Genomic DNA, 25899 nt, shown 5'->3' with positions numbered 1-25899 from the left:
GCTCTTTGGAATGTTATATTTCTTTCCGTACCTTTTGCCAGCAGTTGTTCGTGCTAAAAAATATACACCATGGACACAACATGTTGTATAACACAAACAACGTTACCCATTGCAACCAGGTGCAACCCGCGGCACACTGTCACAATTTTGTGGAGTAAACTATGTTGTTCTACAAAGTAATGCGGACCCGGTTTTGTCATGACATTACCATTACAAAACACACACAACTTCAAAGGATATTTATTGAAATAGTTACATTTTATTTTGAATATATCTTTCAAACCATATTTGATTTTAAATGACAGAAAAAAGTGCTGGAAGTATTTATAAACAAGCGCCTGAATGAAGAGAAGACTTGATACATTATTTTAAGCTGTTCATATGAAATGTCAGATTTCAGGTTTTAGATTTCAGGTCAACCTCGATTTCAATTCTGAGATCGTGGTTATTCCTCTGCATCAGCCACGAAAAACGCCCGACATAATTAGCTATCAATCGCTCCAACTCGCAGTCCAATGACGGAGGTTAATCTGCCGGAGGGCGCTACACCAGGCAACAATGTATTGATGGGTATGGGGGAGACTACACAAAACCACGATCATAACCTTGGATCCAAGTCTAGTTTCAGGTTTAATTCCACACCATTAGGCAGTATAATATAAGGGATAATATAAGGGAAAACTACTTATCGGAACTTAAAGGAACACGTTGCCTTGGATCGGACGAGTTGGTCTATTAAAAGCGTTTGAAACCGTTTGTTATGAAATGCATATGGGTAGAAAGATGTTTTAAAAGTAGAATATAATGATCCACACAAGTATCACTCGAAATTGCACGGTTTTCCTTTTTACGTCGCGAACTATCAAGGTCGGCCATTTATGGGAGTCAAAATTTGGACTCCCATAAATGTCCGACTGTGTTAGTCGACAGGGTAAAAAGAAAACCGTGCAATTTTGAGGCATATTTGTGTAGATCATTGTATTCTACTTTTACAATATCTTTATAACCATATACATTTTACAACAAACGGTTACAGAACGATTTTCAAAGACCAACTCGACAGATCCAAGGCAACGTGTTCCTTTAATAACAGTTTGGGGATGTCAGACGGGAAGCCTAAACACGAACAAGGTCTGGGCTCTTCAAAATCAATACAAACTTATTAGTTACATCATGTCCAAATCATCGTTTTATGACGAAATGAATTACCAATATTGCCCATTAGGTGTGTACTGTAAGCATCGGCCAGTAAGGTCTATACAGGCTACATGAGTACAGCGGGTGTAAATGCATCACTTACCTTATACACTACGACGTCATTTGATTATTTATGGGGAATTTTAATGCTAAGTTATGTTTGCTTTTTGAAGGATCCGTAATGGTGATAGTAAAGTTGATAGTAAAGTATAATGGTGATAGTAAAGTTAGGTTTAAAATACATAATAAACGTTTAGTCACATAACATAAGTTTTTCGAGCGCGAAAAGTCAACTATTGAATGAGGTTGAATGAGGATTATTTTGTACAGGCATAGGCTAAACAAAAAAATTCTACCGCGAGATACAGCTGTCTGAAAAAGCTAATAGCGCCCCCTTGCGTTCCAATATTTGTAGTCCGACGCAGCCGAACGACGACTGTTCTACGAACGATCGGAAAAGATAATGCTATAACAGAGCCACTTGCAAATTTAGGGGTCACTATAGAAGCTTACGCCAGTTGGGTCACTTGGTGTGACAAAAACATGAAAAGCAAATAAACACGAAATAATTTAATTATCAATTAAAACATACACTTAAAACTGAGAAAATGGACCATAAACAGTGTTCATATTTACGCAGTTATTTTTTGAAATGGTTATAAACAAGCTGCGAATTGCATCGACGCTTGGAAAAACAGACCATTCATTTGTTATACCAATGGTTCCACGGTCTCTATAGTTCAATGTACCCATAACCAACACAGCAACGTGTCGTTCCAAAGAAGCTTAGGGCAATGTCACACCATGCAATACTCTGGCAACTGGTTCCTTGCCGTCTCAAGAGACAGACATCATTCACAATCGATTTTCCCAAAATTTCCTGAAGCTTCTAAGGAAATAGGCATTTCTCTTGGGGGAACCAAAGTGTCCTTTTTGACGGCGTTTGCAATTGGTTGCCTTCACCAAGTCGCCAGTAAAAATGGCAAAATATGACAAGGTGATACGTCAAAATACATGGACAGTTGATTTAAAACGCAAAGTGTCTAACTCCTATGGGAAAAATATATGGAATGAACTTTATCATTCCAGTTAAAAAGATTACCGAGAGAATTCAGTTGTTTTCTAGTGTTGTACTTGAACAATACCGCTTTGCCATAACGATTGCAGCAGAGATTGAATAGTGAAATACGAAAAGCAATAGGGAGCATCTTATTAGTAGTGATCGGACACTTGCATCTATTGCTGAGTGACGCACTCCACTGTATCATAGTGTTATATTGCTGCCTGAAGTGAATTCACTATGTCAATATATAGGAAATTATGCACGACAGAAAACTCATGCTGTTAAATTAATGCGAAATGTAACCCAATATGGTAATCAGTTTAAAGTGTTCAGGCATACCCTCGGTAAAGAAAATGTCATAAATAACAGAATAAATAAATAAACGAGAAATCTGTATAGCTGTATGGTGCAACATGCCAGTATTAATCACAGCCGTATAATGTGAAACCGAAGCATGACTCCAACAACAAACATGACTTACTGTGTTCCATTGAACCACAGAGGCTATGAAATTTGATCAGGGAAAACAAACATGACTTTTCATCCCCATGGCTAATAATACCGCAGTGCCAACATTCACCTGAAAGATTGCACAGAATTCCCTAGTCCAAGGAAATTATTTTCCATATGTAGGGGTACACCGCCTGTGCATGGTGTCAGGGAGGAGGAAAACCAACCAACGAAACCGAACTTATGATAGCACACCGAGCATACAAGCACAACGGAGACGGAAGGTCCCACCCCCCCACCTTAGAGTTTTAAAATCTCCAATGATATAATTATTCATTACCAGAATAAAGAAACCTAAACTGGACTTTGGGAAAAGCCATTGACGCCAGAAGTATTTGCACAAGACACCGTTCAAAGAAAGAAATCAAGAATGGGGTACCTCAGCAGACATCTCCCCTTTTGGTTTTAATTTCAAAGGAAAAGATCAATTGAGTTGGCCACTTGTTGACCACAGAGTTGACGATCCACATGAGCCAGAAATTGATTCAACAAATTCCCATCGCATGCCGGAGCAAAGGGGGCATCTCGACTTTCAAACTTCACTTGTACACCGCAAATGCTCTTACTTCATTACTTCCAGGGTATTTTGTTTGCTATTTACTTACAGTTGATCTGTTATTATGCACCAAATAAATTTGAACATGAATTCGAACATTATAGCCACTGGACTGCCCAGCTGTCTTAAAGGCACTGTACACGTTCGGCAATTGTCAAAGACCAGTGTTCTCACTTAATGTATCCCATCGTAAGCATAAAATAACAAGCCTGTGAAAATTTGGGCTCAATCGGTCATCGAAGTTGCGAGAAAATTGTGAAAGAAAAAACACCCTTGTTGGACGAAGGTGTGTGCTTTCAGATAGGAATAAAAGACTTCTAACTAGAAGCCTTTTATTATGTTAGTGAGAAATTACATCTTTCTCAAAAACTACGTTACTTCAGAGCATAGAGTAAGGACAGCAGAGGGAGTCGTTTCTCACAAATGGTTTATATCAACAGCTCTCCAACGCTCTTTACCAAGCAGTTTTAAATTAATAATTGTTTTGAGTACGTTACCTTCCCTTTAAGGGAAATACTCCATTAAAAAGTGACATTACATGATTACACTATTATTGGACTCGTTTGGAGTTTTCAAACACAGCTCTTGAATATTGAGGACACGTGTTTTGGAGAAAATTCATCAATATAATTTTGCATCTTCGATCCCCACCCCCCCCCCAAAAAAAAAAAAAAGAAAAAGAAAATCTGTTGGAAACGTTAATATGAACAATACGCTCATATGTTTCCGTAAGATTTGCATTGTGGAAGTATTTTGTGAGTGATGTTTGCAGTAACACCGTGTACAAATCTCTGTTGTGTAGCGTTGTTTATAAACAGAATCAGTGGTTGATAGCTGAATGTTTCGACCAGTTTGCTCTACTGAAGACAATCAGTGCATACTGATCGAAACGTTGAGCTATCAACCACCGTTTTTTCAAAACCAATAATACTCAAAAAGCTTTTTTAAAGGGTGTTACCGCAAACCCTCTCTGACCATTGTTGGAGTTTATTTAAGTAAGCTTGTTGATGCATGTAAAATGTTGATAAAACGGTTTCTTAGAATAAGGGCTGGACTCTCTGAACTTGTCACACAATCTGGAGACAATTTGAAAATGTAGATTTGAACTAGCTGGAAGTTTGGTATCGACCCGCGAAGTAAGCAAATCCAACCCCAGACAGAATCGCCCAAGCTGGATCAATTGCATAGGGATCATTTTCCGTCTGTTGTCATCAAGTGTGCTCGACCATAAACCATGCATGATGATCCCTCAACTCAGCATAATCAACTCTCTATAATACAGGCTCTCAAACCGTGGGTTTTCTTGTCCGCCGGAACAGACGATTTATTTTGTCAAGTCGAGGATGTAATATAGCACAGCAAATTCTATAAAGTGCTGGCTGAGAAAGCAAGACTCGATGTGGTGGTATGTTTACTGTAGGGAATTGGCGCACTGCGTTATTATTGGCATATGTCACGCTATACAAAGCTCAACATCATTGTGTCTATATAAGCATTTGTATTTGAACAAATTATAAGCATCTTGGATGTCTTTTTGCTGCTTTTTTTCGCAAAAGTTCAACGTTTGGACGGTGAAGTCTATGAACCTAACGCGTCAATGAACGGATCAGCGATAAAATCGAATAATTTGCCATCTTCTTTAATCGGGGAAATGATTGAAAGGTGTCCCGGCCCCGGAAGACGAGCGCTGGCACTATAGCAGTGAAATTAATTGACTCTTTATCCAATCTAATTCACGGCAGGAAAGATGTGCTTGATTGTTTTAATAAGCTGCGATTTCATACATGACGGGCCCCTGTGATAAGGCTGTGGCATTTGGAAAAAGTGGCTGTGATTGAGATCTAACCAAATCAATGTCACCATCAGTCTCTCAAACGGAAATTAATTTGGAATGGACTTCATATGTTTCTCCATAACTCAATCTTTTCTACATATCTTGAGTTGGTTGAAATTATAAAAGGCCTACACTGAATAAATTGACTGTCAGCGGAGATATACATGATTTGGGGCCACAGAAAAGCAATAAATCTCTGTGGATTACCCCCCTTATACTTTAAAATGTTTTCGCCCGCTCGACGAGGCTGCTTTTCTTTAATGTTGAAGGTTTTTTTTCCCCATTTCACTTTCCATCATTGGGGGTTCATTCTAGCTAACCTTTCCATTTTCCGTGGTATAGGGATCAAATTTCCTTCCAGATTCTCCCCCCTCTCCATTTACTTCATTCCCTTTTTAATTTCAGTCCCATTGACTTACTTTCTAAATTGCACGCTTGTAAAGGGCTCTTTGTCTGTAATTTCCCACGACACCACAGTTTCCCTGTGGAAAGTATTCAAATAAATATAGTCCCTTTTGATAATGATAAGACATCTATATCAAAGCTTGATCTAATGTGATCAGAGGAAAGTTTTTGTCATTAAGAGTAAGCCATCTGTCTTTGTATGCCCGTCTGTTTGTTTGGTCTTTGCCACTTGCTTGTCAGGGTGTTTGTTCCCGGCCTGTTTGCATTGACTGTTTGTCTGTTGGTTTGTGTACTCGCTGCCTCGCCTGTGGCTAGTTTGCATGAGTATGTGTCTTTGCCTGCACATAATCCAAAACTGATGCCTTATAGACCTGTATCATACTGCCTCCATCTTGGTCTTGTTCCTACTAGCGAATAACAATAATGGATGCTTATAATCATTGTACAAATAGGAACCGGACTATTCTGTTCTTCCAGCCTCGGTTTTGGTAACATTCATATCAATGGGAGAAATTCAAGATGGCCATACACCGTGGATAAAGGTCTATTATTCATACGCTTAACATTCGACTACTTCTTCATCAAGTTTTAATAACCACAGTTACCAGTACTTAGACTGTATAGCCAATACAACAAGACGTATGAAAACGCACTTTTTACCTCCGCTCGTGTACACTACGGTTACTTACTTTGGCTATAATCGGACTGGTTTAGAAACCTTAGGCTTGGGCTTAGAAAACGTGCGATTATCTTAAACGGGGCTTTAATCAACTTGAAGCGAACGAAGCTCAAGCCTTAGCTCAAGCCCAAATCTGTTGATTCAAAAAGGGTTCAGTACGTATTGCATCTTGGAGACATTTTTGGGGGCAGCAGAAACTGCAGTTATTTAAATTCCATATAAATAACAACAGTATTAATATAGGATTTAAGGCATTGCATGGTGAGGAATCAATATATATTTGGTTTGCGGTAACACCACAGTATTAATGATAAGCATTGATTAGCAGTTCAATATGGGATGGTGCTATCTTTAGGGAACAACAGCTTGGAAAGGCCAATACAATTTGCCAAGAAGCATACAAAAGGGGGGAGGAGATGTCAACGACTAAAAGTTGATGAAACGAGTCAACGCTCTAAAAGGAAATGACAAAGTCAATCCATCATTGTAAACGCATCCACTTAGAGTCTTCCGATTTATCAAATTAAATGACAGATACCTTTAAGGTGGATGACTGCACTGTCAAAAAAGTATAGGTCATCATTGCATCACGTAAATCTCTTTGCGTAATTCTTTAGTTTTAACAAACAACAACATTTTCGAAATTCATATAACACGAAAATCTGCATTTATGCATTTATGAAACAAGGTAGTTGTAAAATAATGTTCTTGATGATGTTGTTTATCATAATTGTTAATAATTTACTAACAATGTTTATAGATAATATAAATGCTCATAATTATTATTTGTATAATACTATTGTCTTCAGTGGGAGGGTCATGTTTGCCAGAATATGGAACTCACGACAAAACCTCAAGATCCAAGGACGCTTAAAAAGTATTTTTTTTAACTAGCCAGTTTGTCTCCTGTCAAATTATAATCCATACTGTTATGTGCTGCCTAATTTAGTCGAAATATCGATGTCTAGAAATTCAATATTTAGCGTCAGGAAATGAAAAGCTATTCGACGTAGACAGTTTTCAGCCGATAATAATACTATGACTTATAGTGTGATTCAGCACATAATGGAGGGTTAATACCAACATCTCCTGTGAGCGATAACGCCAGAAGAATCGTAAGCTTGGGCCAGGCGGGGTCACCTTGCAGAGGAAGAGGGCTCCGGGCCACTCAGTGATTGAAGTGATAGGTAAGGGTGAAAAGGGAACACATAATGCACTACAATTTATCTTGACGGAGTGTGATGTGATATGACACATCAACAATGGCAACACACCCTTCAATAGAAATCTCAACAAATTCGATCTGGTTTATTTCACTTCTTGGAGTGGAATACCGGTATCTGGTTTCTTCCCACAATCAATGATGGTGTCGGATTTTAAGATCTGAGTGCAATGTGAGATTCAATTTCGAAGATGCGTTAACGTTGTTTGCGATTTAAATATGGAGAAAGGGCCTTCTATCTTACTTATAACGCATTTTAATTAACGGGCCTAAAACAGGTGAGCACTTATCATGGATCAACGACTATACAGACCGAGCATGTTTGTTGTCTATCCTGAAACCCCGTCACAGTATTGTTTATCCCCTGGAAAAAAAATCGTTCAGCCGGTTTATGGTGAGCGTTTTTCATGCAGTGCGAGAGTAATTTGCACATGCAGGGACGTGATTCTCTAGCACGTTATTGATCTTCTGCCACAGCACACCCACTCCAAGAACATTCCTCAAGGAAATAGGGAGGATTTTCGTCGATTTTTTTTGTCGTTACTTGAGGGGACAGGAACTCATCAATTCAGCTCTGACTTTGTTCTATACGGATGTATGCAAATCGGGGTCGTGTTTTTAATAATAATGCGTGTATTTGATCAGAACAGAACACAAATTTGGTGAGGACACTGTTTATATAGTCTTTGCCGATTACCTGACATTGTTTTTTTCGGTGATAGCACTGTGTTAAAAAAATATAAGCAAAAAAAATATATATATATATTATAAGGAAAACTGTTCTAATTGGTGGCACGAATTGCATAGTTTTTTTTGTCAATACATAAACCGTTTAAAATAACGTGGACCTACACTGAAACATATAATAACAGTCCTTCAGATGTTTTCATTTTCAGCACCGTCGGTTGGGATATTTTCAACGTGTACTTTCCCCCCTGTTGTGTGCCAAGTAAAAACGGTTCACATAGTTCCTTTAATTGACAACAATACCGGATTTTCCTTAAGACGAGCAGAGTATACTGTTCGAAACGTCGATACCACACCGGCTGTTTTCAGAGCCAACACTATCACAGAGAGATTTACATTATTGGTGTACCCGCAAGTTACTATAGTTTCTTATTTCTTATTTTGTTGGCACATTGAGCCAAGTCAAGATTTCTGTTCAATACTAAAAACATATTTATACAGGATATCACGTCGCAGAGGCTGCTTTAGGTCAATATACTGCACATCAACTTCACATTGGACAATGCAACCGGGGAAACTATACACCCAACAACGGCAGGATAAGATTGTTTTGTTAGTGTAGACCGGAGAAATGTAAAGCAGATAGGGGACAAAATGTGAAACGAACCGCTCGATGGCAAGATAGATAAGGGAGAATCTGTGTCAAGTTGCCCCGAGTTGAACTCCGAGATTACTAACTGAATTACGGAAATTAGACCATTATTCCAGAAGTAGACTACACAGAATAGCTAGACTTGGATTACATCAACAGTTTTGTACTCTTCGCTTATAAATAGTATTCTTTGACACTATAAATCTTGAAACTAGGTCCCATCCTCTTCAATACAGAATCAACTCTTCAAATTCAAGATTCTATTCGGACTATAAGATAATGGACCATCTGTTTCCTACTGATATTGGTTTCGCGGCTCACTCAATACGGAGGTTCATTGCAATTTCTCCACTCTCGAATTATCCCCTGCTTCTGTATGCTCAAAGGGAAGATAATATCTACAAGAGGGACAAGGAACTGCGCATGAAATCCACTGATAGAAACACATGTGCAGTAGTTTCACTATGTGCCGCTACTACAATACGCTCACATATTCGCTTACAGTTTCTCTCATCTTAGATTCCTCCAGGCAGTAGTGGAACCCTCTGTCTCATCGAATCCTGCCTCGCTTGTACATTTCCCACTACGCGTCTTAACATTTTCCCCTGTTCACACGTCTTAATTTCCTCTCCTTTTTTCGTTCCTTGTAAAACAGTGGCCCTCTGGCACCGTATGGAAAAAGAAAAACATTCTCCGTGATGAAAGGTGTACAACGTGGGTTCAGAGGAAGGTTTTAAATAAAAATACAAATTTTGAACGCTCGAGTTGTTCTTGTTTTTTTAGTCAGTAACAAACGGGAGTGAATATGTGTGCTTGCTGTGAGGGGGGGGGGGGGAGTTACTGGCCAAACTTCGTTACTTTTTTTAAATCGCCTAATGAACGTTTTTATCTCATGATTGAGCAATATATTATATATATATTAAAAACTCATTTTAATTTCCTTAAATTGTTGATGAAACCGAAAGAATGCAATTTTGAAAATCTCATGAGTGAGCAATATATATTAAAAAACCTCTTTTGATTTCCTTCATTGTTGATTAAACTGAGAAAAATGGCAGCTTAGAAATCGTCAGCGAATTGAAAGATGTGTCGAGTCAAAGTACAATGTATTCAATTATCCACTTCCAATCGATCTGCCCCTCGGGTACAGTCACTCGAAAACATGAGCACAACATGACACATGACCGCACTTAACGGTGCAGGTGTTAACTTTCGCTTGTGATATTAAATTTACACCACTGGACAACACACATGTTCCCACACTTCGTTTTGTTTTTGGGTTGGACTTTTTCTACTTAGCCGGAACCCCAAGTACTTTTACAGAGGCTCCTCTCAAATTCACGGCAGGTTATTCGATCCTGATCGACTGAGAATCAGTGAACGGTTTCTTTACCACAAGCCCAAGGTGGGTGGAACCCGGAGTGGAGTTTGTACAAGGAATTGATGTGCTGGTACGGTGTGATAGGATTTCACCTTTCTGGTTTGATCAGAGTTCAATTTTATTGATCACCCAGTTCTCAAACCGTCTCTACCCTCTGGCGTGCATAAACCGTCCTAGCTATAATTGTGTTTACCGTAGACGTTTGTTCTAACTCATCCTGCTGATGTGTTTGCCAAAGCCCCCTAAACCATTTTGAAATCCAACGTGATAGCCTTCAAAATGACTTTCCATATACGTATGTGATGGATGCGGTAACATGAAAACATTCCTGGCTGTATGTTGTCTATAAGGTCAAACTTCTTTTGGTAGAAAACGGGGCATGGTTAAGCAATGCGAATCTGAATTCAGTCGTATTAGAATTCAACTCATGAATAAAATACGGACTTGAAAATGAAGAAACGCGATATCTAAATTATGGAAAGGAGTAGTGTAATAAGAGAAGAAGCTGGGGATAGGAACTGGTACAAATGATATATTTCAAAGTCTGTGCATGCATGGTTTAAATCCAGTCTGGCGTCCTCAGGAACACCATTTTGTAAAGAATGATCTTGCATTTCCTGACCTGTTTCTTACGGGGTATTTTGTTCAGCACACCGAAAGCACATTTGGCTTCAAGTGATGAAAAGTACATCGACTTTTTTGTGCAGCGATTTCAAATCATTCGGAAGTTGGGCATCATAAGACTAGCCTACACAGTTGGTGTATCTCAACATATGCATAAAATAACAAACCTGTGAAAATTTGAGCTCAATCGGTCATCGAACTTGCGAGATAATAATGAAAGAAAAAAACACCCTTGTCACACAAAGTTGTGTGCGTTTAGACGGTTGATTTCGAGACCTCAAGTTCTAAATTTGAGGTCTCGAAATCAAATTCGAGAAAAATTAATTCTTTCTCAAAAACTATGGCACTTCAGAGGGAGCCGTTTCTCACAATGTTTTATACCATCAACCTCTCCCCATTACTTGTCACCAAGAAAGGTTTTATGCTAATAATTATTTTGAGTAATTACCAATAGTGTCCACTGCCTTTAAAGCAATGGCCATTGCACAAAAACCCGGGGTGTATGATTATTTTGCCGCGACTACCTAATGTACGCCTTGCGAAATGTGTTTTATGTGTTCATAATACAGTGCGTTCTCGTGTATTTGATGTATCATTATACCAACTTAATATAGGTCTTCGTTTCACGGGTGAAACAAAACAAAACGAACCAAAAACACAACAACAACATCAAAACACTTGAAACAAAGCGGTCAAGAAATTTTCTGAAAACACTGCAACCCAAAGGACACGGCTTTCATCTCCCAGTTTAAAATAAATAAAACAAGGACGCCTAACTCATAGAAAAATAAAAAGCAAGGACAACGTACAGATTTTCCTGGAAAAATTTACCAAAAATACGCACGGTGTTGTTTTGACCTACATTAGAACCTCTCATTACAATCTTATAATAGGCATACATACTGAATTCACATGAATCTGGTTGGCGAAGCGTTAATGACTCACAGAATCATTAGACCTAAATCTTCAAGAACAAAATCGACCCTTGCTCGACGGTTGATCGAGCAGTAAAAATACATACAATCAAGATCGATGAAGGAGGAAATTGTACGAGGAAAATCCTGTCACATCGCGAAAACGGCCCCACGGAAATTCAAGGAGGATTCATAGAACTAATACTGAATCACAATATCACTGAATCACGGCTATAAGGAAGTTCTCCTCAGATTATGTACTGAAACCCGTGTAATTTCTACCAATATTGTATGATTACAGCTTCTATTACTTTACACAATGGACAAAAAACAACAAATAAAAATAATGACTTTCTGTGTCAACATCATCAAAATAAACGATTATTTAATGAAGAGATGACTACTTTAATTGCTTTGAATCACTAGCGAAGTACCCTATGGATTTCTTGTTGTATTACTAATATGTTAAGTGGATAATTTCATATGATTGACACTTGATTTATGAGAATCAAATCCACATGGCAGACAATCTCATTTTATGAAGGCTGAATGTATGAAATTCGTGATCCAGACTGCAATGTCTTTAGGCTTGAATCGCCTGCTTCAATATGCTCAGATCTTGGATTACCCGATGGAATCGAATATAGAGCCTTTTAATAAAAGGCTTAAATCGGGGAGGTAGGCAGCTTAAAGTGATCATACTGGACTTTGCTTTTTAACCTTCTTAAAAAAAGTAAATCCAAGTTGATCATAAAACCAAAATAATATTCAATTGTGATCTGTTTCATTCTTAAAGTGAAAAACTATTACACTTTGCCTTTAAAAGCAGACATGCGATGAGTCTGGGCTATGATAGATTTACATTAGTTCTTAATCACGGGGAGCGCATTCAAACAGATCATAACTCTTTTTTTTTGTCCGATCAACTTGCAACCTGAGTACGGATCGAATGTGCCATGAACGATGAGCGATGTACCGGGAAGATCTCTGTTATCGAGAGGGTATGGCTTATGAGAGTGCATCGCTCTACGAAAAGCCGGTATTTTCGCCATTGCCGTCAAAGTGGGACAAGCCCTAATTCTTCCAAAACACATTTGCTGCGTTTTGCTAAAACCTTCTTCAAGCCCTATTTAATGCGTCGGCATGACCAATATCGCCTATAACCGAGTTTTATGGGGTGACTGATGGGTGAAGGAAGCATTTTGCCTCGGAGTAATGAAGGTTAAGACCCGGAAAAATGTCAGCCTATTCACTTTCGCGTATGATCGTTTCGTTATTGGAGGGGGTAGGGAGGAAAGTCGAACTCGCGAACAAAACATTCATTTTGTAAAAGCCATCGAAATAATATCATGTGATGAGTTGTAAAACTGTTTCGATGTGGAATAAATAACACACACACACATAAGAGGTACTTGTCTAAATAAATTACTAATTATTATGCGTTTAATTCATTTTATATAAATTCATAACTGTTATATAAGTCCCCGGGTTCTAACGGAATGCTCATTTGTATGCATTCGTTACCCTCTCCCACTGCTTATATTAATTCACTTCCACTCAGATCAGTTTTCTGGTTATAAAGCTTGCCAATATTACTTTTCCATCTGATTTAAATTAAGTTGTCTCAGGCGAGACAGAAATAGTGGGCGATGCGTTATGGAGGGGATTTGTGAAATTGTACGCTCTTTGAAGTACCGTGATTTAATTACCCAATTGATCATCATGAACAGCCCTATAGCCAATCGAGTATGATGCAGGGAACTTTGTGCTTCGTTTGTTGTGGAAGTCGTTTTGTGCAATTACCTCTATCGCAAATGTGATATACAACATTTCCCAAGATCGGATGAATATTAAAGGCAATCCGATTATGTTGGTCTGCAATAAACATGTGCATGGGGGTTTAGCTTTATGTTTGCTAATGATACCTCGGGTTGTACAACTATGGATTTTGATTTTGCGGTTGTTCTTATTTGGTATTATGCAGTTGTTAATCATGCATGCGCCCCGAACAATTCCAAAATTGATGTACAAACTCAACGGAAAAGCCTTTAGAGAAGGTAAAGCTGTGAAGAATAACATAATGTTGACATTGGCACTTGAATGTAGTTTCATTAAGGTTTTATTTGATGCTTTGATTCTGAATCCACCTGAGCATCCCCAATATGTATTTCCATGATACCCTCACATAGCTCCCTGTCCAATCTGACACTGGGTATGATTCAAGTAGGCTTGAGGGCAAACCATGGTCGGGATATCATTAAAGGTTGCTGCATTTTGGTTAGATAATGTATTAGACGAAAGACCCGTGCTGAGGGAACTCGGTGATCCCGTGTGGGCGAAATTTACTACAACTGGGGGAGAGTAAAGGGCATCGTGATCGGAGGGCCATGGGGTTGGCGTTCTCCCCAGGCGACCACTGTGTTTACGCTGCGGATGATTCCTGTGCAGTTGAGCACGAATCTTTTAGTCTCCTCTTGAATATTTTCATCAATTGGAAAAACAAGCTAGGCGAAGGAATGGGCTCCACACGAGCTTAAACCATAATTTGTTAGAAGGTTTACTTTAAAGAAACGTTTCGTTGTACAGTTCTGCCTTCTCGTGATTCGCCAGTCTCAAAGTTTACGACAGAACATTTTCACACCAAAATGTCGGGTTCTCAAATGTTGTTTCGTTTGGTGTGACTGCATTTGAACTCTTAAAGCGATAAAGGTGCAATGATTGTCACCATTATAAATGATCTTATCCTAGTTGGTTACAAACGCCACCCAGCGAATCCCATGGGATTGTAATCCAACAACACGAGTGCTGGCGATTCAGGGGGGTTGCGCCGTGCAGGTGTGGACCAACAGCATTATCTCTACTTATTAACTACACCACCTATGTCATGTGATACCCAGGTGAATCGATCAGGATTCGTCTCACGTAAAATGTAGCACTTCATTACCGACCAAGGAATCGAGAAAAAGAGCCGCTCCGATCCTCTGAGCAAAGCATTGCCATTGATCGTACACCCCCATGGAATCAGGCCAAAAAAGCCTTAGCCAGAGCTGTTTAATCTCAAACTGTACAAATATAAGGTGCTTGCCCAAATCGGGAAATCTTCATATACTGTAGTGGTGATTGCGTATAACCTGTAATTTGTGATGCTATAATTTTCGATCTAGTGGTCGGGAGGATTTTCCTCCCGTTCATAATTACAGCAGCTGGTACAGTTTGCCAAAGTATCCTAAGTTTCATTTATTACTGCGTACAGCAACTGAACAGTCTAAAGCAAGATTTTAATGCACAAGTAATTAGTTTTTCTTCATACAATTGAGGGAGCGTGTTTCTTTCGACAGACGGTTATGGATCACAATCTGCCAATTACGTATCCATTCTGCCTCAAGATCATGGTTGATACACTGGATGGCTGACTCAGTCATTGTTAAGTCTTTTATAGAACGTGGGATGTAATGGAATTTATGCTTACGATTTGCTAGTTTGAACTCCATGACTTCCAATTTCAAGACGATTTCTTGAATACGTTCTTTATCTGAAGTTTCTCGTATTTTTATATGTACAGGGGAAGAAAAGCGTAAGCAACACGATGAGCTACCCATCCGAAAACTGAAAGTTCATTGTCTGTACATATAAAATCTGACGATCATTCTTTTTGAAATGAAAAAGTGTGTCAGACTTCATCTGCTACAGATTTAAGATACATCACTCAGCCACTCGCAGATGCCGTATTGGCTACATACTGACAGAAGACATGACGGAGGGAAATCTACAAAGAAACTACAATCACAATCATGCCAAAGTATCAAGACATTGCACAACTGTCCACTCAATGATCAAATCTGTCGTTGGATTAAGGTTTGTGTCGCTCGTACATTTCCTTTAATAAAACAAATCAATTATGATCTGTACATATTGTTGTCAGTACAAGACCACGGAAAATAACCGCGCAGATAAAAGTTAACATACTAGTTTACTTTGCCCGTCTGCCGCATACCAATGCTTAGTCATCATTTTTGTACAGATTACGGTGTGATGTCTTGTTCACATTTTGGTAATCCAAAAATCAGCATTTTTTTGTTTTATATAATAATAAAGTACACTATACATGTATGTTAATATTTTTATGTCGTCAATGAACTCTACACATTAACAAATTAAACAGTCACTTTTACTGATATGAGATTAACAGTCAATTCTATATTACAAACATATTGTAGATATCTATACAGATTTTACACAATACATATAGGAATACATAAGGTGTCAATACTGAAATATGCGTCAGCACAAAGAAAAAAGTCTACATTTCATTTTATGAAACATAACTAAAAAACTACACAGCAAAATGTCAACGTCAATGATTAAGTTATTTGAAGTATATTTACAATTTTGAATATTTTTGTTGTTTGCAACTCTTGTAATTACTGAAAGAGTTTTTTGAATTTAATCTTTCTTTGTTCATTACAACGGCATTGATGAGGACAAAAGTTAACGACGTGATGTCTACAACGTGGTGCCGCAATACCATTAGATATACTAACCCCACTCTAACTAATTGGAACTCCATTAACAAAACTATCGTGCATCGTCAGTTTTAATCTAAGAGAGTGAATTTGAATAAAAAAGCTTGAAATAATAACTGTAGATATATTTATGGATATAAATAGTTTTTAATCATCGTGTGCGATTATGAAAGACGTGATAGGCGTTCATTACACAAGTGGCCATATGACTGCAACACTGCAGACTCGTGCATCGAGCCCCGACAGCGTAAACTTCTCAAAAGCATAACATTGAAGTCACGTAGGACCATCTCGCAATTATTGTTTATTGACAATTTGTAAGGGTTGAATGTGGTCGGCTAGAATGTTCACATTTACCTTAACGCCCTTCGAATACAGAGTGATGGGGTCAACAACGGCAACAAATAAGGACGCTTCACGTCAACGGTTAAACACCCAAAAGAACCCCAACATATTTACAAGTATATGAGAACATTTTGAACGCAAAGAAAACGTCAATTGAACAAAATGGTTGAGTCGTAACAACGTACCTTTAAAATGATTATGCATAATTAAGGACTATACACAATGTTAAGTATAATCGAGTCACTTCTATTGAAAGAGAGCAAATATATCTTAAGTAATCTAATAAAGACACAAGTCAACCTCATTCACATGAAAGATACAAATAAAAACAAGAGTTCAGTTTGGAAAAGCGTCCTTTGTTGAGTTTCGCATATAAAAAACATCAATTTTCTGAAGTCTTATATAGTACTCCGAATAACCTAAAAGGTATAACTATAAGAGTTCCCGATGCGAACAATAATTTAATGAACAAATCAAATTACACAGACACTGGGTGGGTTCGGGAAAAGCTTTTAGCTTTCACTGTACGGCCATTAAACTTACGTAAAAAGATTGATTCGAAAACCAGTGTGTTTTAAAGTTGAATACCATAACGACCCTTTTAAATTCATATTGCACAAATACAAACGTTATGAAAAATTCAAGTGTTTGCTGTGCAATATTTTAAAGTAAAAGAGGGTGGTCACTTGTTTCGCTTGCTTTGTGCGCTTGTTTGTTTGTTTTTGCAGGGATATATCGTAACTATCCGATTGCCATTGAAGTATAGGAGTGATTCATTAATACTAAACGTGACCATTGCTAAATTACAAAATATACAGAAACCAGTCAGAAACCATGACAGATTATCACAATCACTATACACAGATTACACTACGGTTTTAAGTGGGTGTAAGTGCTTTTTAGTCCTCGAAGTAATCAACCAGAAATTTGTTCTTACATATTAAACGGAGAATTTAATAAGTCCAGAATTGTCCGCAGTCCATTGTCGCCTGTCAAGTCAAGTGTCTCGTCAAAAGCGGGAGGTCCTTAAACAAATTTAAAACCCCTCAAGAAAACGTCTTATTCAAGGGAATATATCGAAAGATAAGAATACTGGAATATAAAGGGAGAAACCGGCATCTAAGTCAACTTAATTTAAAGCAACTTTAGTCAGTTGTTTGCTCCTGTCGAGAGTATTCTCACAACTCTTTTTTTTATTATCTGCGGACACTCGCAGTTCGTTGTTTGTTTGCGTGCGTATACACATTCAAACCGGTGACCTATAACAAAAAGAAACATGGTTCCCAGTTGGGGAAAGATCCCCAGTTGGAGCGCGTATACACAAGAGAGCTTGCTGTTGCCAGGAAGTCCCCAATTGCAGGTTTTTCCACTTGTGTGTGTTTTAACGCCACATATACGAAGTGTGGACCTGGGAACCAAGAACGTTCACATCAGTAGGGAATCGAAACACTATGTGGACTTACAAAACAGGTTTAAAGAAGAACAGGTTTCCTTATTGTACAGAACAAATTCTTTTAAACAGAGAATAATAGAACCACCCTGCAGGACTCCACAAACCGGATCCGTAAGGTTGTGTGTGAAGGGTGTTTAAATTTTATTCTTGATGTTCTGAGAGATAAGCGAGCAGATTTCGAAGCGAATCAGTATGGAAAACGCAGACAACTGAAAACGGACATTTGCTTCCCCAAAACCAACTGTCCTTGAATACTTTTTTCAAAAAAATTCGCAAATAAGTTTTTTTTATAGTTAATTTTTACCGGTGCAGCACATCAGATCTGCAGTGCTCATAAATATCATTGTTTTTATTGTACATGGCGCCTTAATACTGAAATATTTACCCTTATTATTTTAATAATTTACAGGATTGTCCGTCATTATATTTGCAAATTAACTGTTTGACTTTAGCCGGGGATCTATGGTCATTTGAACTGAATGGTTTAATTTTAAAACCTTTTTTTAAAGGTCGTTTTATAAGATAGGAAAGAAATCTTATTCTTGAATATTAGGTTAACGTCAAGTCTCACAAATGAACGGTTCAGTTAGGTCGGTAGTCAGAAATTAAAAATTTGTTTTGTAAATCTTTTGGCCTACACACACAATCTGAACCTTATTATAAAAAAAGGTAGGGTCATAGCCTGGTAGAACATTACAATATAAATGACAGTACAAACTGATTTTGTTAGAAGCACTGCAACTGCTGAGAGTATAAACATTTTAGAGAAAGGTTTCCATGGCAAGTGATTTGTTTGGATGATTGTATACCCATTTAACACATTTTAACACATTTTAATATGAGCAACGATTCATGGCTGAATCTTTTCTCACATTTCTTGAGGTTACGGTGTCAGTTTGCGAATGCTTTCACAAATTCCGTGACAGTTGTTTGGTGTTTCTCAGCAAGACTCTATACACTGTTTTCAGCCGAGACAATGAAATGTGACTTTTATTGCATATTTCTTTATATATGTTGCCTTTAAATCAGTAGTTTGATCAAATCCAATCTTTGACCCAACCTTTAGGTGTGTATACAAAAAAGTCCCAAGGATAAAAACCGTGGTCGTTTAATATAAAACAATATTTGATTGTGAAAACAATGTTCACAGAGTGATTTCAAACTACAGACTTTCGTCTTGATTAGTTTAGTAATTTTGAAGAAGCGAATTTGTTTTTATATAATTGGTGGTGACAAAACATATAATTGGCAATATAGCCACGCCCATATTACGGCATTGCGAAGGGCTACATGTTTACTTTCGTCCATTAAACAACACCTAATTGCAATTCTGTCCCGGCTTGTGATGAGACCACTTCCTTTACTACCGGTCGTTTGACACGGTTTGTTTTTACAAAACAAGAGACGAATGTTTTGAAACACCGAGAATAACTAATTGCACGAGACACACATCACTAGACCTTGGCAATCATGGTTTGGCTTTGTTTGACATTTCAATCAATCATGTCATCCGTCTTGTTTTAACTGTCACCGCTATTTTTCTTGGGAGTAACTTGAAACGTTTTTTTTTTTTTTACTTGTCACATCACCATGAACATTTATAATTTAATTTATATATAAAAAACAAAACAATTAAATGAGTCATTTAAGCGTGTAGACATAGAGCAGTTCAATGTTAAATATTCATAGCGGCAATCGTCATCAGAAATATCTAATTGTCAGATGCATTAATGTTTAAGCAGAGACGCAATTGTGCTCGGCATTCAGTTAAATTCGTTGGATCGGCACTACATTGCACGTATAGGCTAGACAAGTGAGACACAATTTAATGCAACTACACAATGAATATCATATTTCGTTCTCCTATTTACACACCACCCTTTAAACTAGCCTTGATAAAGTCATGAATGCTTAAATTTAGAATTAACTGGCGGTTCTTGGAGCAATCCTCAATTACCAGTCAGTTGTATATAACGTAAATCGAAGTCTACATGCGATCACAGTCAGATTAACTCGGCATAACCATTTGATTGAAGAAACAGCATGGATTGATAAATCCTCCTACGTGTACCTTATCTTTTCCTGCATCTAAATTTACTCTGCTGATGTTTGCACAAATTTCACGGCCAAATCTACCATTTTGATTGAATTTGGATTTCAAATTAAACGGCTTTAGACTGCCATCCTATTAGGTTTAATGGATCAACCATACAACAACATTATTCGACATATTGGCTTCGCTGATGGTATGAATACTGTAGTATTGACTTCTGCATGCAACTTATGTGACTGTAAAAACATGCACGGGATATTTACTTTATTCGACGTCACTGTCCCTCAGACCATCACACTGTCAAACTGTATACAGTGTCCAGGGAAATCTTAAGTAGGTTACCCGTGCGCAATTTGATTGTAATCAGTACGAAAATCGGGTTTGACTACATCGCCTGTTTAGAGGAATTTGCTCCGAAAAATGATCACATCAACTGAATCGAAGACGGAATTACCCTTGGGTTCGTTCTGAGGAATAAAAACCCAATGGCTATATTCTAGATTGCAGTTTCCAGACAGCTGACGTATGATCAAGCACAGTGCGATGGTGGGCGTTTAATTAGAGGTTTTTTATTTTTTCTGAAGCTGAATCTCAGCTTGGGTAGGTCTTAAACCGTCTTAGTTTGCTTACAGATGTAATGTTTGATGTCAGACTCTATTGTTTAACCGGAAGAGTGGCACGCAAACCGTATTGACGGATTATGATTTTACCAGAATGACATAGAACCAACAACTCCCGGCTCTGAATTGACTAGAATTCCGGACTCCGTGGGACCTGACTCATTCTGGGTCAAGCTGACTGGGAATTTGTGGTAAAATTACCCGGAAATGACGCGGTATCTGATTTTAAGTCCAACTTGTAACAATTTAACGGGTCAGCCTTATACCCGGCAATGGGTCAGGCCCTATAGACACGGAAACCGGCTCAATTTTGACCTATGGAACGGTACAGTTTTTACACATTCAAATAATACATACAAACAATCTACACTACCACTATCATGTAGATAAAGGCCAACTCCAGTTCTATGTTTCCCCGTTCAATGATGCAACGTGTAACGAATATGTTTTACATAATGCACCAGATCCTACAGAGCCGACGAAGCAACTTCAAGTTTAACCAAACAAGTTTTTGTAAAATTCCTTCATAAAATTTCGTCTCGCGTTGCATTTTGTCCCCGCAAAGAAGAGGTCCTAAACTCGTTGTTGTGAGCGGCATCATTTTCCGTGCGTCTAGATCCTCTTTGAGAAATGTTCCCTCGGCACATAAACGCAGCTTTAAAATTCGCCCTGTACCTGTGGCTAAGCAGTGTATAAATCAAAGGGTTTGCCACTGAGTTAATGTAGGCCATTACACGAGATATTTCATACAATAATTCCTCTGTTTTCAGCGGTAGGACATCGGGGCCTTGCAGACTTTTGATGACTTGGAATAAACACATTAGTTCGAACGGAAACAGACAGCAGAAGAAGACCACTCCGTTGACCACTAGCATCTTGGCTATTTGATTCCTCATAGCCACGTTCTTGTCCTGTGACATTCCATGATGACCAAGGTTCTGGATGGACCGATCCAGGCTTCGAATGATGTTGATGTAGAGAAACACATTCAGCGCGAACGCAGAAAAGAACGGTACCGTTTGGATGACATTGATGAACTTATCCACCCAAATATTGTTTGATCTGCAAACGTACATCTCTAAAGGCCAGTCTTTGTACTTATCATCTCCCGGAGGCCAATCGAGACAGTACTTGACAAATTTGCTTCTTGAAGGAATCAGACAGGCCGCAACACAGAAGGCGAACACCCAGCATCCGACGCTAGTCGGCACTGCATTCTTGGTCCGTCTTCGTTTGGAGGTCTGCGGACGACGCACGGCCAAGAAACGGTCGAAAGACACCAAAGTGATGAAACAGAGAGAAGCAAAATAGGTCAGATCTGCCAGAAGGGATATCACAATGCATGCAATTGGTCCATGTGGACTATCGTCCCCTGGCACCGGCGATTTGGCGTATAACCAAATCTTATCAACAATTGCACTGACCAAAAATAATATGTCTGCAACTGCTAAGTTCGTCAAATACCAGTTAGTGACGGTCCGCATCTCAGGTCGACGATACACCACAAAAATAAAAGCGGAGTTTCCAAGCAAACCAAGCAAGAGCAGAATAGGAAAAAGAACAGTTATGGAGAAGATTTGTCCCTCGTGATAAGTCCAGTCCTCCACAAAGTCATACGTGATATTTCTATAAAGCTCCGGATCACAATTAGCTCTTATTGCAGAGAAGTTAGAATAGTTGTAAACAGCCATGTTCAAACTTTTGATGTCACTCGTGAATATCAAAAGGAGTGGATCGTACTTGCAGTGCTCCAGCCCTAAACGTTCGCTTTCTCCGTGCTGGACATCACACTGGGAGGTTAAGGCGCGCTGCATCCTCTTTTTCAGCAGCCAGAATTTGTGATTGACTGGCAGACATGCGCACTTCTGCCAATGATACCCAGCCAGCCTGCTATTCGCTTTGTGTATTGCAGTCACCGCGCCTTCTGCATGCCCTTGTCTACTTCCAATTTACACACGGCGATATTGTGCCGCCGGAAAAAATCGTTTCATTTGAAAGTACAGGTATACGTGTTCCAATCTTGAGACTGTTTCGGCTCTAACACTGAGTAATAAGAAATGTGCAGCACACTGCCTTTATTTCGTTTCATTTTGTTGTTTAAACGAATGCTACAAATTTATTTATAAACATATAGGCCTATTCTTTGATAAACTGCCTGACGCAACTAACAGATAACAATTGTTTAACCAGGACAAATCTACGCAGCGATCTTCCACAGAATAATTAAGTTTTCTCCAAATCAACATTTTAACTTGATCGAAATGGCTTGTGAAAACAAGAAAACGTCGAAAATGTTTACAGCAGACGCTGTGGTAAACAAAGCAAATCAAACCAACGTACTTTTCATCCAGAAAATATATTTGGCTACTGATCCCTCGCATGACGTCACAACACGCGTCAGATTAAATGTAAATGGTGGGCTTGTAAACACGTTCGCATTGCCAAAAATGCCCGCTTATTAGTATAAACTGCCCCCCCCCCTGACACAACCAAAATTGATTGTGACGGTGACGTCATATGGACTGTGGGTCAATATAGGTTCGTTAAATCTGAATGAGCTCGTTCAAAGTTCCCTCTTTAATCAGAAGGGGGTGGGGCGTCTGATGACAGAACTTATGGCATCATTCAAACAGATTTGTAAAAACAATTTGCAGAGTAGTTTGGGCGATTTGGGTTCAATCAGATCTCGAGCCAACCAACCTTTGAGTAGACTAGTCTAGAATCTAGTCTAGAATAACGAGCCCTAAGGTGGGGATTTGCCGGAGTCCGTGGCGCCAATTTCAACAAATCCACAGAGACGAGAAATTGGTGTGTGCATGTATACGTGCTGCCGTTGCTTGCATGACAAAACGGGTTGATTTCAAACATGATTATATATATATATATATATTTTTTGGCGTATGATAAAGAATTTCAATTTGCATTTTAGTGCTTTTAAGAACTTTAAAAACGTTCAGGCTTTCTACTACACAGCATGTTCTTAGTTTACTAAAAGTGTATTCGAAATTGCTTCTTCAAGTATTTACAATTAAATGTTACCCCGTACCAATACAAACCAAACATTTAGATATTAAACAATGTACTATGTACACGCAATAATATATCAGCAATTTATGGACTATGCCAAAGATAATAATGTTATGACGTATTTGGTTGAGGGCGTTCACTGGGAATTAGTGGTTGCTACGATATTGTCGAACGAGTATCTTTTAATAGGCTTTGCTGGATAATAATAATGCTTAAAAGCATCAGTTGAACAAGATGTTAATATAATTATTTGGCAATCCCATAACGGGTAAAATTCAGCGTTGAAGCATTAGTGTAAAAAGTGATATTGTAGAACAGCATATAGAAATGTGTTTCATTTAAATATACGTTCAGCCTGAGATAGGGTTGCTGAGGTAAATGCTTTATTGTGTCAATCAACGATAGGTGTGTTTTATATTTGAAGGTATAATAATATCTTACGCGAAGATGATTAGCTTTATATTAGATCATGTATCATGTCGTGCCAAGAAAATGTATCGACCAGTCACTGTGTACAAAGAAGCACCCGTTCTCTCATTTAACTACAACGGAAATGAGAAACAACGTGTGGATCATATTGTGTTTAGCCCCCGGCACCAACCTCGATCATTGTGCGAGCTAAGATATATTCAGAAAGACATTTTGTAGTTCAGATAAAAAAATAACCTGAATGGAGAGGACGCCTTTAGGAGGACACAAGTTGGCCAATGTGACCCAAGGCAGTGCTTTCAGATCCCAGAGGCCAACTCGTGTACCAAACTCATGTTTAATTTCACGCTTTAGAATTCATTTCAGGAGTGTTTTAATATTGTGTTGAACTAAAGCTAACAACGTAAATGAGTAGTTGTATTCAAAACAATTGCAAAAAAACCCCAAACAGTAGTACTTTTGTTTGAAAATGACAATGACATGGAAGTTAAATTACCCATACGTTGAGATACTTCTACTTCTTAGTTCACCTTGAGTTCACCTTAATTGTCTTTGTGGCTTCAGTACAAAATATTTCCAAAACCCGAGAGCTATGTTTGCAAAACTCTCTAACATTGTTTTTTCTTTCTTTCTTATAAATTTACTTTATCAAAAAGCTTTTAGTTTCAGAACGTCAAACAAACATGTGTTGTGTATAGAAAAACGTACAGTCAATGCCTAGATCTGATGCCTGCGGGGAACTAAGTAACCGAAAAGTATTACCTTTAATCAACCACAACTTAATTCTTAGGTCCCCATAATTTTGAATAATTTACAGGTTACCATTTTAATGGTGTGAGTACCTTTCATCGTCCACTACCTACTTGGGGCAATGGTGCAGCAACGTGTCTACACGCTCGTGCCGCGCCTCAGGTATGATAACTGAGATAACGCTGTTGAGTCAATTTTATACGAACTGAAGAAGGCGAAACCTTCCAGTTTAAAATGTGCATGTTAACACGTCACCTTTAGTAGGCAACATTTTTTCACCAAGAGGGAGAAATTTAATTCTGTTTTACCCAGTCAAATCTTGCGTAAGATACACAAAACAACAACAACAACAACCATCAACAACAACAACAACCACCAACAACAACTAAACATGGGTTAATATTGTTCGAATAGAAACATCGTTCTCGATTTCACAGACAAACAATATATATTACTTGCTCATCTTCGCTCCATATTATTTATCAACAATCGATTTGAAAAGGCTATACTTTGCGGTTGTTGAACTTCAAAAAGGCAGGCAGCATAGAACTGTGATTAAGGCAGGTTAATTGCCATTTACATATTTTGTGTGCATGAAAGCAATTTTTTTTAAACATTAACTCTATTTTGCAAACTTCTCGAAACAAACAAATTTGTATAATATTTCAAAAACGTTTCACACAATGCACTCATGATGTGTACGTGGAAATTCACTGCTTTATATATATAGTTGAGTGGTCCCGTGCTATAGGGAGTAAGGTTGCTATTTCATGACACGTAACCTGAGTACATGGGCGGATTTGAGGACGTTCTGATCAAGCAAGACTGTTTGTTGAAATGAAAATCATCAGTGCCGATCAAACCGTTAAGGAGACCTTAATATGATATCATGTCCGTCATTGCACTTTTTTTTTACGGGTTGATGATAACTTAAAAGGTATATAGTTCACTTCCATGTTGCAAGAAAATCGGTCA

The 25899-nt window shown here is 38.3% G+C and overlaps 2 protein-coding genes across 4 annotated transcripts in view; both read right to left on the bottom strand.

Moving 5' to 3' along the window:
* Positions 1-25899, bottom strand: part of LOC139935937 (minichromosome maintenance domain-containing protein 2-like) — a 132991-nt gene that overhangs the window by 17014 nt on the left and 90078 nt on the right. The gene's annotated exons all lie outside the window — the stretch shown is intronic.
* On the bottom strand, positions 20522-22445 carry LOC139935940 (somatostatin receptor type 5-like). Its single transcript, XM_071930588.1, has one exon. It carries the CDS (start codon positions 22407-22409, stop codon positions 21243-21245), a length of 1167 nt encoding a protein of 388 aa, XP_071786689.1. The 5' UTR covers positions 22410-22445; the 3' UTR covers positions 20522-21242.

Source organism: Asterias amurensis, chromosome 4 (assembly GCF_032118995.1).
Source record: "Asterias amurensis chromosome 4, ASM3211899v1".
Lineage (NCBI taxonomy): Eukaryota > Metazoa > Echinodermata > Asteroidea > Forcipulatida > Asteriidae > Asterias > Asterias amurensis.
This window is presented reverse-complemented; position numbering and strand designations above follow the sequence as displayed.